Source organism: Ailuropoda melanoleuca, chromosome 19, assembly GCF_002007445.2.
Source record: "Ailuropoda melanoleuca isolate Jingjing chromosome 19, ASM200744v2, whole genome shotgun sequence".
Lineage (NCBI taxonomy): Eukaryota > Metazoa > Chordata > Mammalia > Carnivora > Ursidae > Ailuropoda > Ailuropoda melanoleuca.
The window spans coordinates 176259-196731 of NC_048236.1; the positions used below are offsets into that span (position 1 = coordinate 176259).

General features: G+C 49.7%; 2 protein-coding genes across 3 annotated transcripts; both read right to left on the reverse strand.

Annotated features, from left to right (window-relative positions):
* Positions 1-5492: 5492 nt before the first annotated feature.
* On the reverse strand, positions 5493-10424 carry TREML1 (triggering receptor expressed on myeloid cells like 1). The gene is made up of 6 exons (XM_011237823.3): positions 10284-10424; positions 9754-10086; positions 7452-7566; positions 6961-7046; positions 6408-6460; positions 5493-6046 (listed from the first exon to the last, which is right to left on the reverse strand). Exons 1-6 carry the CDS (start codon positions 10324-10326, stop codon positions 5735-5737), a joined length of 942 nt encoding a protein of 313 aa, XP_011236125.1. The 5' UTR covers positions 10327-10424; the 3' UTR covers positions 5493-5734.
* Positions 10425-13274: 2850 nt separating this feature from the next.
* Positions 13275-18794, reverse strand: TREM2 (triggering receptor expressed on myeloid cells 2). 2 transcript variants are annotated; one of them, XM_011237822.3, is made up of 5 exons: positions 18635-18794; positions 16867-17217; positions 15424-15514; positions 14559-14752; positions 13275-13589 (listed from the first exon to the last, which is right to left on the reverse strand). In XM_011237822.3, exons 1-5 carry the CDS (start codon positions 18672-18674, stop codon positions 13570-13572), a joined length of 696 nt encoding a protein of 231 aa, XP_011236124.1. In that variant the 5' UTR covers positions 18675-18794; the 3' UTR covers positions 13275-13569. The 2 variants fall into 2 exon arrangements, with proteins under 2 accessions (XP_011236124.1, XP_002929786.1); XM_002929740.4 differs by lacking the exon at positions 13275-13589 and adding an exon at positions 14293-14462.
* Positions 18795-20473: the final 1679 nt, after the last annotated feature.

Genomic DNA, 20473 nt, shown 5'->3' on the forward strand with positions numbered 1-20473 from the left:
TCGTATATAGCTCCATTCCTTCCCCACTCTTTGATATTATAAATGTCACAAAAGTTTCATCTTAATAAATGGTGTGCCTGTCAACACAGATGTGTAAATACTGCTTTATGAAGTTGTGTTTTAAATCAGATACAAGGGAGGGAAAGCCAATTTTCTTAAGTAAAGACTCCTTGGGTTGGTGCAAGCACTGGTTTCCAGAGTTCTAAAAAAGTTGATTTTGGCTATTTTTGCCAGTTTTCTTGTTGCTTTTATGGAACAGAATTTTTTTTATAGAGAGAGGAGCAGGGTAGGGTAGGGGCAGAGAGAGAGGGAGAAAGAGAATCCTAAGCAGGTTCCAAGCTCAGTGCAGAGCCTAACGCAGGGTTTGATCTCAGGACCCTAAAATCATGATCTGAACTAAAAACCAAGAATGGAATGCTTTGAGAGACTATGGACTATGAGAAACAAACTGAAGACTTCAGAGGGGAGGGGGTGGGGGAAGGGGATAGACTGGGGATGGGTAGTAAGGAGGGCACGTATTGCATGGTGCACTGGGTGTTATACGCAACTAATGAAGCATCAAACTTTACCAGAATCAGGGGATGTACTGTATGGTGATTAACATAATATAATAAAATAAAATTAATAAAAAAAAAAGAATGGAATGCTTAACCAGCTGAGCTACCCAGGCACCCCTGGAAGAGAGAATTTAAGGAGGGCACTTGTTATGATGAGCACTGGGTGTTATATGTAAGTGATGAATCACTAAATTCTACTCCTGAAACCAATGTTACATTGTATGTTAACTAACTAGAATTTAAATAAAAATTTGGGGAAAAAAAGAATTTTCTGAGTTCTTTAACCATTTTATTTTAAATTATTCTCAATGTACTTTTAATTGCATTTCCTTTAGATGAAATTAAACATCTTTACTACGTTTATATTTCCTTTTTTGTGAGCTGTATGTATATATCCTATTAAGTATTTGTTTTCTAAATGATTTGTACGGGTTAGGGAAATGAACTCTCTGCCTTTGTATGAGTTGCAGAATTTTTCCTCATTTTGTGTTTTGTCTTTATTTATCGTGTTTCTGTCATGGAGAAAAAGATATCAGTCATTTTTTTTAAGATTTCTTTTAATAATAATATTTTTTTATTATGTTAGTCACCATACAGTACATCCCTAGTTTTTGATGTAAAGTTCCATGATTCATTACTTGCGTATAACACCCAGTGCACCATGCAACACGTGCCCTCCTTAATACACATCACCAGGCTATACCATCCTCCCACCTCTGAAGCCCTCAGTTTGTTTCCCAGAGTCCATAGTCTCTCATGGTTCATTCCCCCTTCTGTTTACCACCCCCCCTTTCTTCTTCCCTTTCTTCTCCTTCCGATCTTCCTACTTCTTATGTTCCATACATGAGTGAAACCATATGATAACTGTCTTTCTCCGCTGGACTTATTTCACTTAGCATTATCTCCTTCAGTCCCGTCCATGTTGCAGAAAATGTTGAGAAATCATTCTTTTTGATAGCTGAGTAATATTCCGTTGTATATATGGACCACATCTTCTTAATCCAGTCATCTGTCGGAGGGCATCTCAGCTCCTTCCACGATTTAGCTATTGTGGACAATGCTGCTATGAACATTGGGGTGCATATGGCCCTTCTCTTCACTACGTCTGTATCTTTGGGGTAAATACCCAGTAGTGCAATGGCTGGGTCATAGGGTAGCTCAATTTTTAACTTTTTAAGGGACTTCCACACTGTTTTCCAGAGTGGCTGTACCAACTTGCATTCCCACCAACAATGTAGGAGGGATCCCCTTTCTCCACATCCTCTCCAACAATTGTTGTTTCTTGCCTTGTCTATTTTTGCCATTCTAACTGGCGTAAGGTGGTATCTCAGTGTGGTTTTGATTTGAATTTCCCTGATGGCTAATGATTTTGAACATTTTTTCATGTGTCTGTTAGCTATTTGTATGTCTTCATTGGAAAAGTGTTTGTTCATATCTTCTGCCCATTTTTTTTTATGTTTATTTGTTTCTCGTGTATTGAGTTTGAGAAGTTCTTTGTAGATCTTGGATACCAGTCCTTTATCTGTAGTGTCCTTTGCAAATATATTCTCCCATTCCGTGGGCTGTCTCTTAGTTTTTTTGACTGTTTCCTTGGCTGTGCAGAAGCTTTTTATCCTGATAAAGTCCCATAAGTTCATTTTATCTTTTGTTTCTCTTGCCTTTGGAGATGTGTCGTGAAAAAGGTTGCTCTGGCCGATGTCATAGAAGTTGTTGCCTATGTTCTCCTCTAGAATTTTGATGGATTCCTGTCTCACATTGAGGTCTTTCATCCATTTGGAGTTTATTTTTGTGTATGGTGTGAGAGAGTGGTCAAGTTTCATTCTTTTGCATGTAGCTGTCCAATTTTCCCAGCACCATTTATTGAAGAGACTGTCTTTTTTCCACTGGATGTTTTTTCCTGCTTTATCAAAGATTAGTTGCCCAAAGAGCCGAGGGTCCATTTCTGGGTTCTCTATTCTGTTCCACTGGTCTGTGTGTCTGTTTTTGCGCCAGTACCATGCTGTCTTTGTGATCACAACTTTGTAGTACAGCTTGAAATCCGGCAATGTGATGCCCCCAGCTTTGTTTTTCCTTTTCAACAATTCCTTGGCAATTCGGGGCCTTTTTCTGGTTCCACACAAATTTAAGGGCTGTTTGTTCCAGTTCTTTGAAAAATGTCATTGATATTTTGATCGGGATAGCATTGAAACTGTAGATTGCTCTGGGTAGCGTGGACATTTTAACTATGTTAATTCTTCCGATCCATGAGCATGGAATATTTTTCCATCTTTTTGTGTCTTCTTCAATGTCTTTCAAGAGTGATCTGTAGTTTCTAGAATATAGATCCTTTACGTCTCTGGTTAATTCTGAGATAATGTATGATTTTATTTATTTATTTGACAGAAAAGAGAGACAGCCAGTGAGAGAAGGAACAGAGGCAGGGGTAGTGGGAGAGGAAGAAGCAGGCTCCCAGTGGTGGAGCCTGATGTGGGGCTTGATCCCAGGGCTCTGGGATCACGCCCTGAGCTGAAGGCAGACTCTTAATGACTGAGCCACCCAGGTGCCCCCAAGATATCAGTCTTTTATTTTAATGTGTCAGTTTTAATATATCAGTGAATTCTTTTATGGCTTCTGAGTTTTGTATAATAATTTAAAGAGCATTTTCATTATTTTAATATTCCCCCATGGTCTTTCAAGTATTTTTTAAAAATCAACTTTATCAAAACATAATTTACTTATGAGAAAGTGCACCTATTTTAATGATGGGCTTTGACAAATATATACGCCTATGTAACCACTACAGTCATGATAGAAAGCATTTCAGTCATCCCAAAAATTTATTTCAGGCTTCTCTACACTCATTCCCCCACCCCAACCACCACCACAAGCACAAAATACTCTCATTTTTTTCACTGTCTTTATATCTGTGGTTATTTTCCCCTTGTCATTTCTTATTTCATCCTTGTTTTTGGGTAAGTTAGCTAACACTTTGTCTCTTTTATTTCGTTTCATTTCAAAGACTAAGCTCTTTATTTATGTATTAGTTATATAATTTCCTTTCTTTAATAGTAATTTTGTATTATGTTATGTTGGTCACCATACAGCACATCCTTAGTTTTTGAGGTAGTGTCCATGGTTCATTATTTGCATATAATACTCAGTGCTCCACGCAATATGTGCCCTCCTTAATTTTCCTCCTTTAAAATGAACTAGCAATTTGAGTAAGATGCTTAATTCTTGTTGTTGAGGGTGTGACTTTTCCTCGGAGAACTCTTTTAGCTGCATTCCAGAGGTTCTGATACGAAGCAATGGGCTTGTCATGTCACTTGCATTTTTTTTGCTTTGTTTTCATATGTTTCTTGTGATCAAATTTAGAAGTCTGTATTTTCATCTCAGAAGTTACTTTTATAACTGAGATTCTGGTTGGTATTCATAAACTTCTGCCATGAGCGATGATGGAATTAATATATTTCCCTTTCCTACTTCCCTCTCGTCTACCACCCAATTGATCTTAGTATTTTCCTTTGTGTTGTTAAATATACTTTTACTTCTGTCAGGCTCTAAAAAGTTCAAACTACATTCAGACTAGAGTACGTTTTTCCCAGAGGGGCTCTTTTAACACTTTATTCTGCCTTTCCCCTGAATTCTCTCCCCACCCTCATTGCCTCTCCTCCCCAGCAGGCAAGTCCCCACTTATCTTAGCCAGGGAAAATGAGGACTTAGTTAATTGGTGGGCAGCTGCTGCCTGCACAAGGGACAGAGGTAAATTTCTGTTCTGTCACAGGCTGGGACTCTATCAGGGGAAGCTCAGAACATCCTGTCAGAGCTCCCTGAAAATAGCATCACTAGGCCTACCCAGCGGGAGCCCAGCATACATACCCTGCTTGTCCCTTCTCAGGTACCTCTCCAGATGGTGAAAATCTCTTTATGCCTAGCGCTCCATGATTGTTAAAAAAAAAAAAAAAATTCCTGAGCACTTCATCCTCTCCATCTGTCTGTCATCTCAACATGGGCAAATAGTTTCAAATTGAACAGTTTCAGAAGAAATCCTGACAGAGACCTTAAAGGTCCTTCCTCCCCCAGCCTGGACTAGTTTTCATTTATACCTGACAATGGCCACACTTTTACCATTCATTCCCCTTCTTCCCATGCCATGCCTTTTCTCCACTGGGCTCTTCCCAGGCTCCAGATTTCAGGCCAAAGAGTACAGCGCTACCAGATGTCCACCCAGTTGAGAGAGAGCCAGCTCTGATAAAACATGTCTGCAAAGGTCTTTTATCTCCTGATACTTGAAAATCTTTGGTCCTGCCAAGGAATAGGCTTGGGGTTTATTTCAGTTTATGATCTTGCTCCTATTTTTTTTAATTTTTTATTTAAATTCAATATAATTAACTTAGAGTGTATTATTAGTTTCAAGGATAGAATTTAGTGATTCATGGGTTGCATATAACACCCAGTGCTCTTTAGTTCAAGGGCCCTCCTTAATCCCCATCACCCAGTTACCCCATCTTCCCACCTACCCCCCCAGCAACCTTCAGTTTGTTCCCTTAACATCACTCCTATTTCTTTTCAGCTCCATCTCTTACCCCATCTGTCCTGAGTCTCCTTTCACTTATCATTATCCCCTTCCTCCCATCATATGTTGTCACATCATAAAATGTGTCTTATTTACAAGGTACAGAGCAGAAGGCAGAAGAGATTTCTAGACTCGAGCTAATGGATCTATAATTTAGGTACCATGAAAAAGGCAGGAAATATTTTGAAGAGGCCTTCTTAGTGCCCCGTGAATCAAACTGCATCATAGTATTATGACCAAAGAATGAAGCCATGTCCCTACTAGCAGAACAGGCAGGAGATCATGCATCACAAATTCTGGACCAGAATCTTTAGTTCCCAGGCCATGGGAATAGTCAAACTCAGGCCCTTTCCTTCCCCCTCAAACATCAAGAGCTCATATATTAACAATCAGAGTTTATTTAGCTCAGTAGTATAATGGCAGTGGAACGAGCATGGGGGACTCCCAAGACACCTCGGGCACATTTAAGTCTCACTCTCTAGGTCAGAAAAGTCAAGATGTTAGATTAGATCCTAAAGACCCTAGCTGCTCTGATATCATAAGGGTCTAGGACATGGGCTGGCTGGCTGAGTGCACAGAGCTCTGGGGATGGTCTCCATGAGTGTACACTATGATGAACAGCTCAGCTGGGTGGCGTTTGGCCATTTGATGGATCCTGGGCTGGCTCACAGGAGGCCCCTCCACCCTTGTCCCTTCCAGGGAAGATAACTGTGGCATATGTCACAGGCTTGGAGCTCATTAGGACTTTAGGAGGCAGAGGGGGCGATGAGGATTGGGCTGGGGGTGGGGATTTCTCTGATGGGGGATCAAGAGGTACGCTATAGGTGGTATTGTCAAAGGCCGGTGGTGAATCGAGCCTAGCATAGGGAATGTCCGATGGCAAATCAAGTCCCAGTCCAGAGTCACTGATGTGGTGGGCCACTGAGGAGGAGGCCTGTAATGAAAGCAGGCAAGTGAGGCAGAGAGAAATTGCCTCCTTCTGCCCCAGTTCCCTCTGGGGGGAAGCCCAGGACCACACTGAATCTGTCTCCCAAATTTTGAATATGTCAGTGGGCAAGAGGGCTTCCCTTTGAAGATTTTCAAGCCCTAACTTTCTCCCCAAATTGGGGAGAGTGAAATACCAAGGTGGGAAGGTGGAAAACAACTGGTGCCAAGTTTACAGCATTTAGGAAGAGGATATGCACCCTGACTGGGTCCCAGTCTTTCTCCAGCCCCTCATCCTGGGACCTCTCTCAGTGAGCTGGGCAGATGGAAGGGCTGGGGAATTTGGCTGGGGGCCTGCAGAGGCCTCTTACCATGCCTGGAACTCCGCTGCTCTGAGGTTGGCCACGGACACCAAGCCTGTTCCCTGGGAAGACAGAGAGTGGCACCACAGTCTGCTGCCCATCCTGGCTCACAGCCCATCCCCTCACTCCCTTCAGAAGTCCCTGAAGCCTCTTTCCTGGTCCAGACCCTTCATCCCACTCCTACCAGCAACCCTTTCCCACTGCCTCCCCAGTTCTGCCCTAACCTGCCAGGAACCTCCCTACCCACTTACTGCTTCCAGCTCCCTTCATCTTGCCTCAACACTCAGCCTGTCTCCTGAAACCCTTCCCTCACCTCCTCCAGTCACCTTCCTGTCCCACTGCCCACCCTGTCCAATTCCTGTCTGTCCCCAGGGCAGCACCCACTGAATCTCCTTCTTCCCGTCCACTCCTCAGCTGGGATCTTCTAGGACCTGAGGGCCCTACTAAAGCCCAGACAAGCCCATCTATAGGCGAAACAGACCTAGAGCCCTGGCATTGTCTACAAGACTAGCTGGTACACTTGCGGGGCTGTGCTGGGGTAGGCACATGGATGGCTACCTACCTTTCCTCTTGGCCATCACAGCAAACAACACCACTGCCGCCACCAGCAGGCTCAGCAGGAGCACAGCGCCCCAGATCAAGGGGATGCTGAAGGACATAAAGGGATAGGTGAGCTCAGGCCTGAAGCTGGCAGGAAGCTGCTCACCAGGAAACCCAGAGCAGTGGAGAAGGGTGCTGTTCTTGGTGAGCCATGGTTGCAAGAAGAGGATTTGGGGGAAGGAATGAGGAGGGCCGACTCAGGGCAGAAGAGAAACACATTATCAGGGTATTCCAGCTGGAGACCACCGGGGTCAAGGGGTCATTACTGAACTGGGAGAGACAGGGGGATCTGCCTGACTTCCTGCCTGATCAGAAGTTCCCCAGGGGTGGAAGGAACCATAAGGTTTCCCTTTGAGTTAGCCTGGGGCTCTAAACAATCTTTCACCCCCTCTCCCATCACCACCCTTTTCCCAGCCACCAAATACAGCTCTTGTCATCTGTACAATACAGTACCTTTTCTCATCCTGGCTGGGTTCCACAGGGCTGGCACCACCCATAGTGTCCGAGGAGGGGCCGTCAGCCAGACCCCCAACCTTATAGGTCTCCTCCTCCTCTTTCAGGCTTGGAGCTGAGTCAGAAGGAAATATTAATGAGCACATAGCCATGGTGGGCAGGGTCACAGGCCTGTTGAGATCTGAGGGACGGGGGGGAGTGTGGCCGAGGAAGGAGAGGTCCCAAGTAAGAAACACAAGTAGGGGCTTGGCATATTCCTTAGGGGCCCTTATTCTGGAGGTCAGGGATGGTCTCTTTCTGTCTTACCTGGTTGTGACCAGACCCACTTTCCCCTCCATCACCAGCCGCCAACCGTTGCCCCTGCCTTCTCACCTGCTCCCCTACACCCCCTGGCCTCTCAGGCTGCTCAGACTATGCAGAATCAGCTACTGGGTAATCTGTGACCAAATCTGTGACCATCTCCCCACCCTACCCCAGAATAGGTTCTCCACTCTTGTCCTCAGTGGCAAACTTGCCCCTGGCGCTCATCGGTTGGTCTCTAAAGGGACCTCAGCACAGCCTGCTAGACCTCTCCATATACCTGCAACCATGTGACCCCCCTGCAGGCTGGTTGAGCCCTATCCGAAGCTCTGCCCTCAGGATCTAAGGAATTCTATGGTCACCCCTAATGTGACACAATGCCAAGTGACCGTTTCTTTTTTTTTTTAATTTTATTATGTCAGTCACCATACAATACATCCTTAGTTTTTGATGTAGTGTTCCATGATTCATTACTTGTGTATAACACCCAGTGCTCCATGCAATATGTGCCCTCCTTAATACCCATCACAGGCCTATCCCAATCCCCCACCCCCCTCCCCTCTGAAACCCTCAGTCCAAGTGACCCTTTCTGAGAGCCTTGCTCAGAACCCAAGTCTTTGTTTTGTGACAAGGCTTCTATCGTCCCTACAGCGTGCTCAACTTCTGGCTATGGGACTCAGGGTTGGTTTCTCTGGGCCTGAGGATCTGTCTTGGGAACCTGGCCAGTCCTTCTAGACCCTCAGGATAGGGGTCTTCCTTATTCTCAGAGGCTCATCATTCCCACCTCCCACCCCAAGCCAAACCAGGATCTGAAGATACTGTGTCTCCCATCTTGCTATGTGTGTCCTGCCCTTCTGGTGCCTTCTCAGCCACCCGTATCCCCTCTAAAAGCCACGCTCCACTGGCCGGCCTGAGCATCCATCCTCTACAGCTGTTGGGCCCCCAGCACCTGCCCCTCTCCCCAGTGTATCCTGTCCTACAAGCTGGAGTTACTAGACCTTACAGTGTCAAGGAAGGAGGAGGACAGAGGACGACAAAGACCACGAGGAGCATATTTACAATATAAAATAATGATCCTGGACCAGAGACGAGAGCGGTTCTAATGATAACCCAGTTCACCCTCATAATTAAAAAATGGGGGGAAAACCAAGAAAAGGAAAAATGCCTTTATTCATTTTCGTTATTTGGGGATTGGGCACAAATGACTTGAGAAAGGAAGACGTGAAAATGAAAAACTGTCATCATCCAAAAGAGAAAACGGTCTCCACTTCTGCAGGCAGGTGGCCATTTTCCCTCCAGAACATTTTTTTTTACAACATCTAATTTTTCTAGACAATTTTCTTCTTCTACTTTAAAATTGTCTTTTAATAAATACTTAGACCTTAGAAAGTTGTAGCCTGTGAGAGAAACCCACAGCCTATCAAAGTACTTTCTATACTGAAAATAGGGTTGACAATACTGGCTTAACTATCAGTGACATTTTCCTCATTTTTCAAATGAAATGAGTTGAAGTAATTCAGGCACTGAATGCACCTGCTTGTAGGTGAGGCACATACTAGATGCTCAGTGAAGACATAAAATGAGATAAAAATACAGATTCAGTCATTTTAAGCCATCAAACCCATTATAACAGGAGTAATAAACTGGAAGATTTAAGAAATGAATTCCAGGTTGATATGTCCAAATTAAAACTTCGTTTAAAGTGTTCCTAAGGGGGAAAAATAGCATCGAGTGTGTTGAAGATGCTGGATGAGGAGGCCAAGGCCACGGGTGAGGAAGGAGGTTGTGCCTTCCAGTGGAGAAACCCACTAGTGTGGGAGGGGGGAGGGACCCACTGGCTGCTTTATCTCAGACTGCTCACCCAGTTTGGTTTCCGTTCCCTGGGGAGCAGTCAAAAATATCTCCTCCCAATTCCTCCCCTGCTAAGAGTCTCCATCCCCCCAGGACCCAAGAGCAGCAGGTGGGGCCGGGAAGGGGCAATGGCCAGCCCGCGATAACTCACCTGGGGGGAGCACGTCCAGCGCGACTCTGTGCACTGTCTGGGGCCCCGTGGTCCCCTCCACCACGCAGCCGTACTCGCCAGCATCCTCCTCCCTCAGGGTAATCATCTCCACCTGGAGCAGGCCGCCCCCCAGGTCGGTGAGAAACATGCGGCTGCCCCCGGGAGCTCTGCGATCCACAGCTGAGGACACCAAGGGCTGGCACCCCTCTGGCAAGAAGCGGCACCACACCTTCCGAGCCCTGACGTCCTGGAGCCGGTAGTGGCACTGCACCAGAACGGAGCCCCCAACGGGGGCCTGCAGCACCTCAGGGAAGGTGCCAGTTGAGCCCTGGCCTAGGGAAGGAAACGATGTGGGAAGGCTGGGCAGGAGCTGGGGGAACTTTCCAGTCCACCCACTGCCACAGGGGCTCAGGGACATAGAGGTCCACCTTCTGGGCCCTCCATATGTTATTGTTGCCAAGATAACACCAGTTATTCCTCGGCCTGGAGTGGAGTTTAGGGGCCCCGAGCGCAGCTCCTTCTAACCTTACCTTCCAGTCCCAGGAGCAGGAGCAGTAGCAGGTTGGGGCCCATGGCAGGTCGGCAGATGTCAGCTCAGGGCTTGCCTGGTCACTGACACAGCATTCCCCAGGGAGCAGGAAACATCTGCCTCAGACAGTCACGTGGGCCTCTCAGTGGCCACGGGGTGGGAGGAAGGCACTGGGGGCCCCTCCATGGGTGGGGATAAGGCACCCTTCCGAAGCCTGGTTGCTTCAGTGCTTGGGAACTGACCATGAGGGTCGGTAGGGGTGGGCAAGGCAGCGTGAGAAGGCCCAAGGACAGACAGAACCCGGGCTCCTGGGGCCTGGCAAAGGGGTGAGGCGGGAGGAGGATCCTGGTAACTGGAAAGCAACAGAGAGAGAGGGAAGAGTGCTCAGGGTCTTCCAAAGATAGCATCCGAGGACGCAGAGCTGTGAGGGGGGAAGGCAGAGCATCATTCTGTTTGTACAGTCTGTTATGGGCACACGGCCTGAGCTCTCAGGAGACTGCCCGGTCCTGCTGCACCACCTCACAGCAGGAGGCCCCCCTCCGCAGCACCCCGCACGGACCTGCCTCCATTTACTGTGCCCAGTGCTCTCGACACCCGGCAGCATGCACCCACCTTCTCCAGTTCTGCCAACCGCATTGATCCTTTGAGAATGACGCCCCATTTCCTTCTCCCCTGTTTTCCGGTACTCCATAACTCGTTGGATATCGAACCTCATGGATTCATCTCATTTTCCTATCTTTTTCTCTCTCGTTTTCCTTCTTTTTGTCCATTTTGTTCTGATTTCGAGAAATCTTTTTCTTCCATCCCTTCTATTATTGTCTTGTGTTTAATTTCCTTAGTATTTTCAATTTACAAGATTTCTTACTCTTTAAACATTTCTTATAGCATATTATTTTTGTTTCATGAATATAGTAGCCTGTCTGTGGGGAGACAGCCCTCCATGGGTATTTTCACATTTCTGCATGGTCTGGGCACTGCTCAGGCTTTGTTCTAGTGTTATCGAATAGAAACATGCCTTGAAATCTAGAGAGAGAGTATCAGCTCCAGAGGGACTTGCTCAGACACCCGCCCCCTCCCTCGAGCAGATCTGTTTACCTTCCAGGGTAAAGGTGTCTCTCTCCCAAGAGAGGAAGATGGGCCAATGCTGTATGTAAACTCCAAGCCTCATACTTGGAGGTCCTCTCCCGTGACACAAGCCCACTGCCGGCGCAGGAAACATCTGGCCCCCACTCATGTCGCCCTGTGCAGAACTGGGGTGTGGGGACCCTGCACCGAACGTGGGCAATAAACCTGCTGACCTGCGACTCCAGGGGAGCAGTGGTGTTCAGAGAGACAAGGGCGGGCAAGGTGGGGTTGGCTGAAAGGGGCACGCTGCCCCCGACCTAGACATCACACCTAGAAAGGGGCTAAAGAAACCACCCTCCCTCCTTCCTCTCCCTCCCTCCTTCCTTCAGGAGCAAGGGAGCTGTCAATGGAGACTGGAAACAGGAGCCCAAGAAAGCCAGTGTGTGAAGCTGGAAGAGGTGAGATGGTGACCAGCTGTCCCATCTGCCCGGGCCTGTGGGTTTTCCTGAGGATGTGAGGCTTTCGGTGCTACACTGGCAAAGTCTTAGGCAGACTGGACAGGTGGGTCAGCCTCGTGAGTGATGTGAAAGTGCTTATACCTCTCCTGCCAATATGCATCAGGTTTTCTTTGATTTCCTTACAAGAAAGTTATTACACTAACAGGCCATGAAGAGGAGGCCTGTCCTCAATATGTAACCAAGCGTCTGAAACATATACAGTCCACTGCTGCGTGCAAGGACAGAGGTGACCAGACCTCAGGGAGGTGTCAGATTGTGGGCATTAGAGAGGAGGACGGAAGCCAGTGTTTATCTGGGACCTGCTCTGCACCAGACATCTGGCCTGAGACTTTCACTAACGGTATTTCTTTCAACCTCACAAAACCCCAGCCAAACAGGGTTGATTTGCTTGTTTGTTTTGTTTTTTAATAGGTGAGGTGCAGAGGGGCTAAGGGACTTGCTTCAGGTTTCTGAGTAGGAGGCAAAGCTGAAATGTGGAACTAAGTTACCTGACCCCTTCGGTTCAGTGTGTGCCCCAGACAGTCCAAGGCACGGGATCCCAGTGGTAATCCAAATCCCGAGGGGGATGCCAAAATGTGGCAGAGGAAGAAAGAGAAAAGACCAAGCTCTCCAAAGCAGGCGAGCGGCAGGCGAGCTCCAGTGCCGCGCACGGGGGACCCTCCCCTGCCATCTTGTCCGGCTTTGGTCCTGGCAGGTGGACTGACTCGCTCCTGAGTGCCAGACTGTGCCTCAGGTCTGCAGGAAGGAGACAAGGTCCCGGGACATGATGAGGAAGCTTGACATGCCAATGAGTCCAAGGACCTGGGACACATAGCCTAGACCAGTGTCTCAGAACCGGGGACAGCGCCAGCCCAGCAGCCTCCTTGGGGAGTGGGCCACGCGGGGCTGGGCTGGGCCAGCCCTGGGGAACGACGTGTAGACTTGAAGCTGGACACAAGGGCTGCATCGGGGGTTCTTCCCCACGATCCGAAACCCCAGGAGCCCACGCCCATGGTAGGGGGCAAAGCAGCCACGTGTGGCCCTCGCCACAGGGGCTCCTGGGCTTCCACCTTGCCAAGGCCAAGGATGGGACAGCCTTGTTTCCGCCTCTTCCTGCAGCTCCCCCCCCCCCGGGCAAGTCACCATCTCCTTCCTCTCACTCATGGCTGCAGTGGTGTGTTGTGTGTGGGGGAGAGATGAGATTCCTGAGCCTCCCCGGCTGTCCCTCTGCCCCAGTCCTCAGCCCCTGATAGCCTCATGGTTCACTTCCTCACCTCCTCCCAGGTCTCTCCAGCAGTTCCTTCTAACGACCTAGAATGACATCATCCCTGTCCCTTCTGCACCCCCAGTGTGCCTAGCCCGGCTTCATTGTCATTTGCTCCTCCACACTTTATCTTTTTTTTTTTTTTTTAGATTTTATTTATTTGTCAAAGTGAGAGAGCACAAGCAGGGGGAACAGCAGGCAGAGGGAGAAGCCGACTCCCCGCTGAACAGGGAGCCCAATGTGGGACTTGATCCCAGGATCCTGGGGTCATGACAGGAGCCAAAGGCAGACCCTTAACTGACACCACCTAGGCATCCCCTCAGCACTTCATCTTTTAACATACCATGTGGCTGACTTATTTATTGTGTCTGTCTCCCCTCCCCTTCCACCAGTCCATGGCTCTGTGTGGGCAGGAATCTTTGCCTGTTTGGTTCACTCTTGTGTCTCTGGCGCCTAGAGTGTTATCCGGCACAGAAAATATCTGTTGAATAAATTAATGAATAAATGAGTAGGATTGAGCTAGAGGGAAGGGCAAGTTGAACACCAAGCGAAATTTGGACTTCCAGGCTCTGCTGTGGTCTTAGGATGACGTCATTCCCTTTTGAGCCTCAGTTTCCCTTCTATGGAGTGAGGGCTCAGACCAGCAGTTCCCAGCTCTGATATGCTGCACTGTGTAAGTCAAGACCTGGTTGTTCGCCTGTAGGGAAAGTAGCACGAGGAGAGCAAAGCTCTGGGGAAGCGAGTGGGTGAGTCAGCTGGGAGTTTGATGGACTGGGGCGGGGCTGGGCAACAATAATCCTAGAATAATCCTCCTGAGGGGCAGGAGGCAAGTGGAGGAGAGGGGAGCCAGACTGGGTGCCAGAGAAATCCCAGAGGAGGAGGCAGGACTCAGTAATTAGATCTAGGGAGGGAAGGGGAAGAAGAAAAAGATGTGCGGCGTGGAGGCTTCCAGAATGGAGGGATGCGGTAGCCTAAGACCCGAGGCCCCAAGGAGTCAGACCTTTTATCTCTTCCGCAGCCATATTCATTCTCCTAGCCCTGTAGCAAGAGAGAAGCCTTCAAGGAGCCCCAAACCATCCAATTAAACATGAAGTCTTGGTTTTATTTGTGAGAGTAAATTCCAATGTCTAGAAGTTGGCAAATGCTACACACACACACACACACACACACACACACACACCCCTCTGTTTCCAGGGCCAGGGGAAACAGGGAATGGGCAGGCTGGCCTTTTGCCAAAGCAGAACCAGGAGTCTTGGTGGCCGAGAGGCCAGTGTGCAGGCTGGGGTGGTTCCAGCAGGCCTCTCCTGGGCCTCATCCCATGGGGGGTCCTCTTCTCTTCATGTGTCTCTCCGCTCTGCAATCAACCCAGTGCTCACACTGCCCCTCTGAGCCCCGCCTCACCGTCCCTGCCCAGTCCACCCCCAGCCACTGCTGTGCTCTTCATGCTTACCTGTTAGGGTCTGGAGCTGGTAACCTGGATCATGGCTGCAGTCCAGCTCACTGGCTGGGGGTGTCCCCAGTTTCTGCCCACGCCAGGCCACAGCCCAGAGGGCACTGGCTGCTAGAAACTTGCTGAGAAAGATGCAGGCCAGGAGGAGAAGGATGGACGTGGGTGGGAAGGGGATCTCCTCTTCAGAGAGACTCCTTGGAGACACAAAGAGGACATGAGGCTTGGGGGGGGGGTAGTGGCACACACTGAAGTCTGCCCTCAGAGAAGGAGCAGGGAGACACTGGGAGCTTTCAGGGGCCTAGAATAGCTCCCTACCAGCACCATCCCGGGAGGAGGCTTTGTGGGCTTGGGGGAGCCTGTGATCAGGATCCACCCGCTAAGCACATTTAAACCCCTCCTGCTGTGCGTGCTCGTATAGTATGGGGGGGCACACATGTTCTCCGTGGTTATATTAACAATATTTCAACACCAGTACACAGGCATGAACCAATCAAAGCTGATTCTGGTCCTACTAAAGGAGCAGGTAGGTATCTGGGGATCCCAGTTTTGTACTAAAACTTTTATTGTTGCTAAATTGTGGGCATGTCCAAGGGCCACCAGGGGAGGATGGGAGGCTGACCATTCAGGAGTCTTGGAGCAGCAGCTATGTATAAAAAAAGAATTTCAATATTTTAATAACTGGCTTGGCCATACCAGCACACAAGGGCTGGTTGGAGGGGTGTTCAGACAAATCTTCTCCAGGCCCTTTCATGCTCTAATTATCTTTGAATTTTACTTAATTCTAGGACCCCAGCCGCCATCCCATGCCTGGGCTCTGCAGGGCAGAAGTCTGCCCAGAGACCTTAGCAGAGACCCATCTCTGTACCTGGAGATGCTGGGCTCCACACGAACACCCTCAAAGCTCTTGGAGTCTTCAGGGATCCAGAGATCTCCAGGGTCCAGGTGATCAAGGGGGTCTGTGGGAGATAGAGCCTGTGAGCTTCCTCCTCGAGGCAGCCGGCTGCAGTGGGGCGAACCGGTGTGGGTGCGGTGAGGCCGCCTGAGCTCTGGCCCAGAGCAGATCAGGTCCTTAGCCACTCTGAGCCTCAGTCTCCTCACCTGTAAAGTGGGTCGAATAGAAACACCTCCTTTATAGTAGCGTTGCAAGATTCAGTGAGCGCATCCTGTATCGTGCTTAGCGCCTCATCGGAGCTCAGTAACTCCCACCCTCCCATCGCACAGGGTCTTTGGGAAAGTCAAGTGCATGAATGGATGTATTGAAAGTTCTGTGTGAACTGTCGAGCTGTCTACACTAGCTAATAATAATAATAATAATTATTATTATTATTTTCCTGCCACCTCCTTGGGAGTTGGGTGAGGCTTAAGCCCTGATAGGGCTGAAAATTTGTGTCCCTTCACCCCTTTCTCCCCCGTCCCCCCATGTAAAATAGTGGTGGATGTGGGGTTTGGGTCTAGGGCAAGCCGTCATCCCCCACTCCCCACCTTAGACCTTAGACAAATGGCTCCTTTCCACCATAAGGGGCCATGTGGTGGGGGAGGAGGTGGGAAAGGGCTCTAGAGAGTCAGAAAGGGGACTCATACCCCCAAATTTGTTCTCCTTTGGGACACATGGTGTTCTGCAGACACAGGCAGAAGGCTTCCCTGGAGGGTATCCCTGTGCAAAGCTCAGGGGTGGGGAGGACCCCGCTGCCTGGCAAGCCCGCAATGAGCACCCCAGGTCAGCTCAGCAGCAGGAGGCTGGGGCATGGGCTGTCACTTACCCCCAAACACTTTTAACTCTGTCACTTCATGGGTGCCTCACAGGAGCCCTGTGGGGGCAGCAGGACACACATCTTCATCTCCATTTAAAGAAGAGGCCCAGAGAGGCAAACGCATCACCCCAGGGTCATAAGCAGTGCCCCTTCCTCGGGCTGTTTAGTGCACCAGGTTGGTGCTGACTTTCTGTTGGCAGGTCCTTTGGGTACCTGGATGAGGGAGTAAACGAGCCCCTCCTACTCCTTAAGGACTACTTTAGGTGTTCGCATCCTAACTGGATGCCAAGTGGGTAAAGCTTTTTGCAGAGGCAGGACCACAACCAGCTCGTTCGGTGCCTTGTGCAAATTACAGGTGTAGTCCTGCCTCAGGGAGCACAGCCTGGAGAGGAGCACCAGGGCTGGAGTGTGGCCCCCTCGTGCAGTGAGCAACCTGCACAACCATCCACGGTGGCCCTGAGTGGGAGGGCAAGAGCCGCACTGTGGGTTTTCCCAGACATCAGAGACATAATCCCATCCCAGGGGTGGGCCTTAGGTGCAGTCCCCCACCCACTCACCAGCCAGCACCTCCACTAGGACCTTCCTGAGGGTGTCGGTCTCATCACCATAGAGACTCTGGCACTGGTAGAGGCCAGCGTCGTGGGCTTGAAGATTGCGCAGCGTGATGGTGAGTGTGCCACCCAAGGCATCATCCACGATGGCTGTGCTCCCATTCCTCCTCGTTAGGAACGACAGCAGCCACGAGCGGTGGGTGCTAACCACCCGCTGGCATGGGCCTTCTTCATCCAGCTGGCGGCACCAGGCTTTGCGTCTCCCCCAGTGCTTCAGGGAGTTGTATGGGCAGGAGACCTGCAGGGACCGGCCCGCCATACCCTGGAACACCGTTGTGTTGTGGGCTCTGGACAGCTCTGGGGAGGAGACATTCCTTCACTCTTTGTTCATTTACCTAATGTTCATCAAACACCTACTGTGTGCAATGACCAAAGAGATAGAAATCTTGCCCTTAAGGAGCTCAGGCTGGGAGAAGGTGCATAGCCCACTGTGACACCCAGGTTCTAGGTCTGGCTTTAACACCGCTGGACTTGCTGGGCATTTTTTAAAAAGTAACTGACCTTCTCTGGGCCTATTTCCAGAGACATTGGTTTTAAAGTTCCCTCCGGTCCTATTCCACACATTTTCTCGCTGTCGTATGGGACCAAGGCCTGCCGTCCCCCGCTCCACCTCAAGAGAGCAGGGCCAGGGGCCCCTCAGTGTGGGCTGGATACCCCTGCCCCTGCCCAGGCCGTTATTCATGATTACTTGGCAGCTGCCCCCGCCAGCGCCCGCTCTGCATCTCCTCCTTCTGACCTTTGGCTCCTGGCTTCCCTATTTCTGTGGCTTTGTTCCCCTTTCAGGAGAGACTCAACTCAGAGCTATTTTGGGGGAGACACGAGGCTGCTATTTTGGGGACCTTTCTTGGGGCAGGGGAGACAGGCTTAGAGCACCGTCTATTGCCAGGGCAGAGACTGCAGAGGAATCACCTGGAGCCCTCTGCCTCAACTTCCCCTCTCTTGGTCCTCCCTTATGCCATCTTCAACCATATGGTGACAGAAACTTGGAAGACAAGATTAGGGAGCAGGTGGCCTGCCTTTGGGAAGCAGAGAGACCTGATGAGGATAGTGCCTCCTCCACTTGTCTGTCCATCCCTCTGCCTCCAGGCAGCCCCCCATCTTCCTCCACTCCACCCCTAGCTAAGAAACCTCAGGAGCAGGGCTCCTCTGGGACAGCCTCTCAATGAAAGGAGGTAGTTGTGTGCAAGAATCTGGGGTGTCAATCTTCCATTGCAGTGACAGAAATCTTCAGCCCCCTTACCTCCCTTCCAGGGCAGAGGGCAAGAGGACCTCCACATCAGAAGCACCACCACGCAGATGCACATGCTTGGTTGTGGGGGTTTTTCCTCCTCCCTTTCTTCCCTCCCACCCTGCCATTCCTCTGGGACTAACGGTTCATAATTTTAGGGGATCTTACCAGTGCCCCCCAAAACTTGCCCCAAATGCTAGCTAGTGCCTGAGATGCCACCATCAGAATTCCTTCATTTTCTGTGTGGCCAGAATCCACCAGCATCTTATAGTTCCCCATGCGTGAAGAATCTGACAGTGGGCTCGCACACTGGGGAGGGAGGGAGCGCATAAAGAATGTGGGGCGGGTGGGGAAGAGTGGGGTGGAGGACATGCTGAAGATTTCAACCGCCTTTATAGTTCACCCCAGTGCTCTGCACCCACCCGCCCCACATACTGAAAGAGGAGGAGGAGAGCCAGCACGGGCACCAGAGGGACAGGGTCCTACCTGTGACGGCGAGCAGAATGAGCAGCCGGAGAGGCTCCATGCCGGCCTTCTCTGGAGGAGGGCAGACACGGGGTGCCTTGTGCAAGGTCTCGTCTTTCCCTTGAATTGCAGAAAGGAGAGGGTTCAGGCACGTCAAGTGCTGCCCACAGGAACTGGGCTCCTGGGGATTGAGAAATAGTCAGGACTGGGGTCTGGCTTTATGATTCAGGCAGGGGGTGCGGGGTGGGGGAGGAAGGGAGAGGAGGAGCCAGCCACTGCCTCCCAGCAGCCGGAGGCTGTGGATCCCAGACCTCCGAGAGGCCAGCCCATCCTACTGTCCCTGTCAGCCAGAGTGACCCCACATGACTGGGGCTGGTCAGTGTCCAAGTCACAGTCCTCACTGCCATGTTCAAACCCTCTTCCAGCTGCAGCGCCTGCCATACTCTGGTTCCAGCCTTGCAAGGGACAGGGAACAGCTGGGCCCTCAGCCAGCCCCTCGTAGTCCTTCCCTCCAGGCCAGCATCCCTGTAGTGTGGCAGCATCGGACTTCAAGTCCCTCCTTCCTCAATTGCTGTGTGTACAACCAGCCGTCCATAACCTCTCTGTGTCTCAGTTCTTATATGTGTAAAATGGGAATAATAATAGTGTATAGTGTTATTGGGAAGGTAACATGGATTTCCACAGGTAAAGTGCTTTAGAATAGAGTCTGACACACAATAAACACTCAGCAAATACTAACTAGTACTATTATCCTATTTAGCAGGGGAGGGGAAGATGGGCTGTCCAGGAGAGGGAAAATTTTCTCTTCCACCTGCGATCTCCTGCCCAAGTTTATCCTCCTTTGCATAGTCAGGTGCCTTCTGGGTGCACACTCTCACACAGGCATTATTTTGTGCATACACACACCTATGGGACAACACAGGACGTGACATCTGCTGGAGTTCTGGGCGTGAGGGTGTGCTTTCCCCACAGGTGAGGGCCCTTGAAGGGTGATCCAGGCACAGGGACTTGCATGGACAAAGGCACCAAAGTTTGCAAGGGCTCGGTGGTGAATTAGGGAGAAGGTGGAGGAGGTGGGTCATTCCCAGGGGTGGGAAGTCGAGTCACGCTGGGGGAAGTAGCTGGCGAGGCTGGAAGAGGCCACAGGGACTCAAGATCATCAGAGTCTTCTTTGGTTCCTTGCAAGAGCTCCCTGATTTGTTTTTATTCACTTTACCCATATGTCTGTGCATCTACCATCGTACAGGGAATGTGCTCGGAGATGGGGGATAATGATAAACTTAAGACAGTGCTTCACTTAGAAAGCCAGCTGCCCAGCCTTGACCTAATGGCCTAGGAAAAGAGTGGTCTGAGGCCACCTGAAAATCACTCTATAGGTACCCTTCTATGGTCTTTTTTATAAAGTCAGGATTATCGGCATATCGTTTACACAAAAATTCACCCCGTTGGGTGTCCACTTCTGTGAATTTTGACAAACTCATATATCTCTGTAACAACTGCCACAGCGAAATACAGAACACTTCTATCAGCCCCCCAAAAAGTTCCTTCAGGCCCCTGTTAGCCAATCTCTTCCTCTCCAACTCAGGTCCTGGCAACCACTGATCTTCCTTCTGTTCCTACAGCTTCCTGCCCTTTCTAGAATGTCCTATTCCTGGAACCATATGGTATGCAGCCCTGAGTCTGGTTTCTTTCACTTATCAAAATGTATTCAGCATGCATGAAGTTACACCTCTTGGTAATTCGTTTCATGTTATTGCTGAATATATGTCATCATATAGCTGAACCACACGTTATTTATCCATTCACCAGCTGATGAACATTTGAGTGGTTTCAAGTTGGGAGCAATTATGGAAAAGGCCA

Bases quoted from the DNA above. Each gene is read 5' to 3' on its own strand.
- TREML1 (XM_011237823.3), bottom strand. From the start codon at position 10,326: ATGGGCCCCAACCTGCTACTGCTCCTGCTCCTGGGACTGGAAG. The intron at 10,087-10,283 runs GTAAGGTTAGAA...TTCCTTCCCTAG, and splicing joins CCTGCTCCTGGGACTGGAAG to GCCAGGGCTCAACTGGCACC. The intron at 6,047-6,407 runs GTAAGAGGCCTC...CTTTCATTACAG, and splicing joins GCAGCGGAGTTCCAGGCATG to GCCTCCTCCTCAGTGGCCCA.
- TREM2 (XM_011237822.3), bottom strand. From the start codon at position 18,674: ATGGAGCCTCTCCGGCTGCTCATTCTGCTCGCCGTCACAG. The intron at 15,515-16,866 runs GTGAGTGGGTGG...TATCTCCCACAG, and splicing joins CCTAGTGGAGGTGCTGGCTG to ACCCCCTTGATCACCTGGAC. The intron at 14,753-15,423 runs GTACAGAGATGG...TGTGTCTCCAAG, and splicing joins GTGGAGCCCAGCATCTCCAG to GAGTCTCTCTGAAGAGGAGA.